Below are 8007 nucleotides of genomic sequence, written 5' to 3' on the forward strand. Positions count from 1 at the left end.
GAGAGAGAGAGAGAGAGAGAGAGAGAGGACACAGACAGACATGGACAGTCTGATAGACCAACTGACCTAAGGCTAAAAAAGCCCTGAAAGGAGAGGCTTGGGTCCAGAGAGAGTTCACTGAGGGACTCTAACAGGAGAAGAGTTCAGTGGGACATAGAATTCTAACTTTGTTCTTCTGTCATAGGTTCGTCTATTGCCCAGCTTCTCCTCCACTCCAGGATTATGTTTATCTGTGACCATGCTCCTACTAGCTCCTTGCTTCCTGCCCCTCCTGCTGGTGATAGGCACAGGGGGCTCTGTGCCACGCCCCAAGACACTGCCTGAGGGCTGCTACATAGCACAAGAAGCCGGGGAACAGACATTCCGCTGCAGCAGGGCTGGCCTGAGTGCCCTGCCTAACGGTATCCCCAACGACACCCGAAAGCTTTACCTGGATGCCAACCACTTAGCATCAGTGCCAGCTGGCGCCTTCCAGCACCTGCCTACCCTGGAGGAATTAGACCTGTCTCATAATGCTCTTGTTCATCTCTCAGGGGCTGCTTTCCAGGGCCTGGAGGCCACTCTGCGCCACCTCGACCTCTCTGCCAACCAGCTAGCATCTGTGCCAGTGGCAGCCTTCGTGGGGCTGCAGATCCAAGTGAACCTGTCTGCCAACCCATGGCGCTGCGACTGTGCCCTACAGGAAGTGCTCAGGCATGTGAGCTTAGCTCCAGGCTCTGGCACAGGCATTGTGTGTGGTCCAGAAGCCCGACCAGATCTTGTGGGACACGAGTTCCTTCTGCTCACCAGGGAGGAAGAGCTGTGTGGGACAGGACCAGGTGGGACCCGAAGGAGCACGGATGTGGCCCTGTTAGTCACCATGGGGGGCTGGCTGACACTGGTAGTGGCTTATCTGATCCGATATGTATGGCAGAACCGGGATGAGACTCGCTGCCCGGTCAAGCGGGCTCCTCCTGTGCAGGCTTTGCGTTCTGAGGACTCTTCTACACTCAGCACAATGCTCTGAATACTAGAAGCACTCTGCGCTCTTGGCCTGATGCCCCAGCCTTTCACCCACTGCTCTACTGCCTCTTCTGCCCAATTTACCCTCTATCTCAGCTGTTCTCAAGCTGGAAATGGGGTGGTGAGTGGAATGACCCTTTCACGGGGGTCACATGTCAGATCTCCTGCATATCAGACACTTACATTAAGATCCTTAACAGTATCAAATTTACAGTTATGAAGAAGCAACAAAAGTAATTTTATGGTCAGGGGATCTCCACAACATGTATCGAAGGGCAACATTAAGAAGGTTGATAACCCCTGTTTTCTTTTCCTGCATCCCTAAATACCTTTTGTGGTGTACTCTGCTCTCTAGCTCTCTCACGTGGTCTTCTCTCTCTCTCTCCTTCCCTTCCTCCCTCCTTCCCTCCCTCTCCCTCTCTCTCTCTCTCTTTTTCTCTTTCTCTAGTTCTCTGAAACTCTTTAGTGCCTGGATTTGGGGGTACCTCCTTCTTGGGATTGTGCTAGACTCAGAAAATACAGAATTCCTGAATCCATGGGGTGGAAGTTGGGGTGGCAGAATGACCAGCCATCTGTGTGTGCCCCAACTCAGAGGGAGAAATTATAGGAGCAACTGTTCATGGCTACAGGTGACCACAGATGCCTCACATACAGATGTAGGCAATGACCCCAAAGGATTGATGGCTTTGAGGGGGTCAGGAGGATGGTTCACAGTAAAGTGTCTGTCCTGCAGGCATGAGGACCTGAGAACAGATCTCTAGTATGCACTTAAATCTGGGCATAGGGTGGGAGTATGAAATCCCAGTGCTGGGGGTTGGGAGAGAGGCAAACAGATCCTGGAGCTCATTGGCCAGCCAGACTAACCAAATCAATAAGCTCCAGGTTCGGTGGGCCACTGGATGCTGGCCTGAAATAATGGGAAGAGCAACTAATGGAGGGAATCAATGACATCAACTTCTAGTCTTACTTTGTAGCCACATGCACATGAACACATAGCACACACACCCAGACACACACAGAGAGACAGAGAGACAGACAGAGAGAGAGAGAGAGAGAAAGAGAGAGAGAAAGAGAGAGAGAGAGAGAGAGAGAGAGAGAGAGAGAGAGAGAGAGAGACAGAATGAGGGCTTTGAGAAGAGGCCAAGCATACAAAAGAAAGGATGCTATGAGAAGATGTGGACCATGTGGGTGGTTGAGGGACCAGCCTTCAGAGTGGAGGGAGGATGTGGAGAAAGTCAAGGGATGCTGGAAGCAATAGTGGGTGAGAACAGAAAGCAAGGGTGCAGCCATATTGAGAAGGGCCTCTGGGCTCTTCCTCTGCTCTCTCTACCTCTCCTCCATCTCTCTTCTCACCTCTCTCTTGTTCCTAAGCTTGTTTCTCTGTGTCCCCTATCAAGGACCTCTATCGAGGTCCCCTACTTCCTTTCCCCAAATTTTCCTGTCATTCTGTCCTCTCCTTTATACACTGACAGTTCCCATGAGCACTTTCCCTTGGCAGAAAGATGGCCCCGTTTATAGACTGAACTAGGGATGGGTAACAATTTGGGGGCTGAGCAGAGACCCCAGGGCATCACTGAACAACTCAGTAAAAACTCTTTTATGTGCATGATTAGTCTGTTTCTCTTTGTTCGTTGTACTGAGTATATGAGGTGGGCAGGGAGGAGCAGGAAGAATGTGGAGCCCTGCCTGCCACCTCCGCTCCCTATGGGGTGCTCCCACTAAGCTCCCTGCCCACCCATCTCTGTTCCTGCTTTGGACCCTGGACACTGAAGTCCAGCAGTAGGAGCCAGAGTCTATGAAGTAATGCGAATGAAATCGAAAAGTGTGAGGAAGGCTAGAGTGGAGGTGGCCTGGCTTCTCCCATCTTCAGCACTCTCTGATTCAGGGAGGATAGAGCAGGGTCTAAGGTGCTAATGGGACTGTGTAGCCGGTAGGTAACCTTGCTGATGTTACATACTTACAGCCTGGCATGAAGAGAAAGGTAAGCTTTTCCAAGGTATATAGTATGTCAAAACTAACCCCCTCTCCCTGGATGTACCAGACAGAGCTCAGCTCTCCAGCTTCACTCTAGGGTAAGACTGCAGAGATCTGGGGGTAGGCCCCAGCTTAGCAGGAATAGACAACTTCCTGGAGCTGGCTGTCAGTGGAAAGGAGGAGATGGGAGAAGCCTTCCAAACCACCAGCTTCTTCACTCTGGGACTCCTCAGAGAGCCCTGGGAAACTCAGACCAAAGTAAGAAGTGTTTCTCCTCTGGGGAGTTCTGAACCTGATCGAGCTACGCCATTCCCCACAGTGGAGATGCTTATCCAAAGCCTTCTTATCTACAGAAGGGCTACCTACAAATGCTGGAGCTGAGGCCTGAAGCGAGAGCCACAGGAAGGGAGAAGAACAAGTCTCCTGCTCTAGTGGGACAGAGGAGGGGAGGGCCAGGGATGTAGCTAAGACGAAAAGAGGCTCCAGGCTTCCCTCCTACCAATCACAGGAAGGTTTAAAAAAAAAAAGAAAAGCCAGAACAGTTGAATCGCATAATAGCCAAAGGTGTGGAGACACTGGACAACATTCTAGAGGAAGAGGCAAAGCAATGGGGACACTCCATCCCAGACCCTGCCCCGCCCATGGTTCCCTGATCAGGGGTGACTGAGGAACGAAGTGAGACAACAAGCCCCAGAAAGCTCCAGGCTTCTGTGCCTAAGAGAAGAGACCCTAGAGATGAAGTCCTATAGAAGCCAGTGGCTACTGTCCCCCAACCAGAGCTTAATCTGGGCCTGAACAAACGGGGTTTCAGAAGCTAGACATTAAGGTGGAGGATGACCGGTGATGCTAAAGAGCTTGGTCCAGCTAGCCGACTTCTCCCAAAAGGGGAAAAAAAGTTGTAATCCAGGCCCAACTCGGGGCTTTAAGTACTGAAGGGCTCTGTGATAGCAGGAAAGAGGCAGCAGGCAGAGTGGGCGAGGCTTGAGCTGTGTAGGGTGGAGTAGGTAGTATGGGGGTGAGGGGTTTAGGAGAGGTGGGTCTTGACGTGAGGGGCAGTTCCGGAATGGGGTGTGGCCAGGGTGGAAAAGAAGAATTGTGGGAAGTGGTCCTGTAGCCAGCTCGAGGGTTGGCTGGATAAACCTCGGTCACCTTTGTAAGAGCTCAGAACAGAGCTGAAGTGGCTAAGAGGACCTCCACCTTTGTGGTGATGCTATCTGGAGGCGGAGCAGAATGGACAATGACTCCAATTCTCTCAAAGAAAGGGACTTAAAAGGAGTGCGGAAGGGCTGATCACCAGAGGACTGGATTACAGGCTACTAGTCGTAAATGAGGCCTTAACTGGGAGATTGATTATCTTTAAACCTCAACGAGAGACCTGCCCTTGCACTTGAAGGAATGCTGACTCGCCTCCCTCAGGAAGCTTCCTGTTTCAAGAAGGGATTTGATATTTTCTTCCGGCCTCCTAGGGTGTGTGTGTGTGTGTGTGTGTGTGCAGACAAAACACTCATATACATAAAATAAATAAATCTGCCGGGCGGTGATGGCATGCACACGCCCTTAATCACAGCACCTGGGAGGCAGAGGCAGGTAGGTTTCTGAGTTCGAGGCCAGCCTGGTCTACAGAGTGAGTTCCAGGACAGCCAGGGCTACACAGAGAAACCCTGTCTTGAAAAACAAACAAATGAATAAGTAAATAAATAAATAAATCTTAAAAACATGTTAGAGCCAGGCATGGTGGTGCTCACCTTTCATCCCAGCACTCAGGAGGCAGAGGCAGTGAGTTCAAGGCCACTGTAGTCTACAGGCTGGTTCCAGGATAACCAGGGCCATGTTGTCCTAAAATAAATAAATAAAAAAAAATCAAATAAATAAATGGGTTTTTAAAATTATTCCTCAAGATGGCCTCAGTTCAGGGTTAAAGCACGCATAGAGCCAGTTCACAGGTTGCCTGCTCCTGAAGCCATCCCTAGTGCCAAGCCACAGGGAAGACAAAGCAAGGTAAAACCTTGTTGTCTACTCCTCCGAGAAAAAGACAAATGTACAATTCATCTACCTCCCCTCCCCCGTACTCATTTTCCAATACAAGAAGAGGACATTCCCTTCCAGGAATCCTTTCCTGGGGTAGGGAGTCAGTTGGCTCCCCAGTCCCAATACAGACACACACACACACACACACACACTGCTCTTAAGCAACTCCAACTCCATCTGACAAGGAAGAGCACACCCTCCCCTCCTCTGACCTCTGGAGGACTGAGAGGAGGAGCAGCCATCAGCCACACCCCTGGAGTCAGAGCCCTGACAGACTAGTGTGGCCCCTGGTATTACAGGGTAAGCCTGAGATTACAAGAGGACAGAATTGAGTTTGAGGTCATCTAGCTGTCACAGATGAGTCCTCCAACACTCAACAAGCATGGGGGACTTCAGGGCCACCCCGCAGGCTCCTAACAGGCTTCCATACTGAACTTAGGTCTTTGGGATCTAATCCTTGCCCAGTTCTGCTCTTATTCGCACTCATAGCCTGGAGAAGGTCATCGAGGATGAGGGTGGAACTGAATTTTAAGATTTCTTCTGCTGGTCACCTCCAAAGTCGATGACTCTCTAAGTGCACAGCGTTAATGCACAGGGTTGGTTTCTTGGTCTTGCTGTCCATTTGTTGTGTTTTGCTTCCCCTGTGCAGATGGAGGCCATCCTAGGCCAGAATTTCTCCCAAGTAGTAGTTCCTCACCCAGAGCTCCTTCCATCTTCACGTCTGCATGCTCAAGGGCCTCTGGATGAGGACTTGGTAACTAAGCCCTGACGGGGTTGTTTTTCTTGGTCTTTACATATATGCAAATAGCTGGTTGTGATAGTGAATGACTGCAATCCCAGAAATCAAGAGGTTGAGGAAGGAGGATCAGTAATTCAAGGCTAGCCTCAGCTACATGGACAGTTTGAAGCCAGACTTAGCTACATGAGACCCCATCTAAAAACAAGCAAACAAACAAACTCAAACAACACACATAAATACAAACACACTCACACACGCACGAGCACACACACATACACACACCAGACAAGCTTCTCTATACCTAAAACCAAGAGCCTTGTCATAGCTCTGTGATCCCTAATATTTCTCCGTGTTTCCTGCACTAGCCAAGAACAACCACTCTTCAGATGTTCTATCCTGTTGCGGCTATGGTTAGGGAAAGAGGAACCTGAGGGTGTTTGGGTTCCACGCTTTCTTTACCTGGGCCCCAGTCTCTCCAGCAAGGATCTGGAAGCTCTGTCCCAGTGGGCAGGTCTAGCAATCCTAGCTGAGGAGGCTGTGGCACATGGTGGACAAGGAGCTCTGACACCCTTCACTGCCACATCCTCTGGTGATCAAGAAGGTGCTAGGCCCAGCTGACAGAAGAGGTTTCTAGGAGTTGGTACTGATGCTGACAGTAGTCTCTGTTTCTATCAGGGTGTAGGATGGGGAAGGGTGGGGGAAGGGGTCAGGATACAGGAGAGAAAAGAAAAGAGGGAAAACAGCAAGCCAGTGTGGGGTACTATGATCCCAGCACCCACAAGGCTGAGGCAGAGAAGTCGTGAGTTTGAGGCCAGCCCACACTATATATTAAGGGGAGAGGGGAGGAGAATAGAGGAGGGGAGAGACACAGAGTGAGGAGAGAAAAGGACGAGGAGATGAGGGGAGGAGAGGTGCAGAAGCAAGCCTAGAACCTGAGTCTCCAGTGTGAGATAAAAAGCAGCTTCCTCTTGCCCTAGCCTCCCCTCCAACCTCTTTTCCCCCTCTTGCTCAAGACAGTGTGGGAATGTGTCTGTGTGAGGATTCACTGCCCTCAGCTGCTCCAGCCACCCTACAGCACACTCTTGTCTCCTGCACTTCAGAACCTCCTCCATCCCCTGACTTCCAGACACCAGAGATCAGCGACTCCCATCCAGACTCTCTCTGTGTGATTTCCTTTCCTTATACTGACCCCTTCCAAAGGGAAAGGCCTGCAACAATAAGAGGAAAAGCAAGTTAAGGAAAGAAAGCTTTGTCCTGATGCCTGAATCAGTCCTCAGAGAGCTCAGTGACAGAAAGAGGCATTAAGTTTGCTAAGAGCATGAAGCTGGGGGACTTCCTCCTTTTCTCATTTCCATGTTCCATGTATGCATGCATATACACACACACACACACACACAGACACATACACACACACACACTCACACACACACATTTTATGCATACAGAGTCAGAGAATCAGGGATGAGCGTCTGCTAACACTTACATAGACTGACCACCAGAGGGAGACAAAGATCAAAGCTTACCACCAACTGCAGCACCACGCCCACAACAGTGTTCAGTTTGGAGTTAAGCCACTTTAATTGACTTCAAACGTTTTTTGGGTTTGTTTGTTATTTATTTTACCCTCCTCTCCCCCCCTCAGGTCTCTAGCCTGACCTCAGGAATTCTTACAGGAGCTTGGAAGATGGCTCGGTTCAAGGGACGCAGCTTACCTATGGCAACTCCAGCTCCTGGACCCCACGCCGCTGGTCTGAGTGGGCACCTACACACACCTGCACACACATCTGTAATTAAAAACCAAGGCCAGGCTGCTCTACAGAGGGAGTTTCACGACAGGCAGGGCTACACAGAGAAACCCTGTCTTGAAAAAACTGACAAACAAAATAAATAAGGGCTGCAGAGATGGCTCAGCGAAGGGTTAAGGGCACTGACTGCTCTTCCAGAGGTCCTGAGTTCAATTCCTCACAACCACATGGTGGCTCACAACCATCTGTAAATAGGATCTGATGCCTTCTTCTGGTGTGGCTGAAGACAAGGACAGTATACTCACATACATAAAATATAAATAAATAAATAAATAAGAAAGCAACCGTTGGCTGCTTCTGCAGAGGACCCGGGTTTAGTTCCCAGCATCCACGTGGTGGCTCCTAACTACCTATAACTACAGATCCGGGGGCTCTGATACTGTCTTCTGACCACACATACATGCAAGTAAACACTCATACACATAAAGTGAAGATGAATAAAAAATAAGAATTTAAAAG

General features: G+C 49.9%; 1 protein-coding gene across 1 annotated transcript in view; it reads left to right on the top strand.

The window, feature by feature from the left end:
* LOC116077378 (leucine-rich repeat-containing protein 3C-like) overlaps positions 1 to 1006 on the top strand; it is a 1401-nt gene extending 395 nt beyond the window's left edge. Inside the window, exon 2 of the mRNA XM_031351884.1 lies at positions 185 to 1006. Within this exon, the coding sequence (XP_031207744.1) occupies positions 239 to 1006 (768 nt within the window). The 5' untranslated portion in view covers positions 185 to 238. The remainder of the gene's footprint in view (positions 1 to 184) is intronic.
* The last annotated feature ends 7001 nt before the right edge of the window (positions 1007 to 8007 follow it).

The sequence above is a fragment of the Mastomys coucha genome, unplaced genomic scaffold (assembly GCF_008632895.1).
Source record: "Mastomys coucha isolate ucsf_1 unplaced genomic scaffold, UCSF_Mcou_1 pScaffold5, whole genome shotgun sequence".
Classification (NCBI taxonomy): domain Eukaryota; kingdom Metazoa; phylum Chordata; class Mammalia; order Rodentia; family Muridae; genus Mastomys; species Mastomys coucha.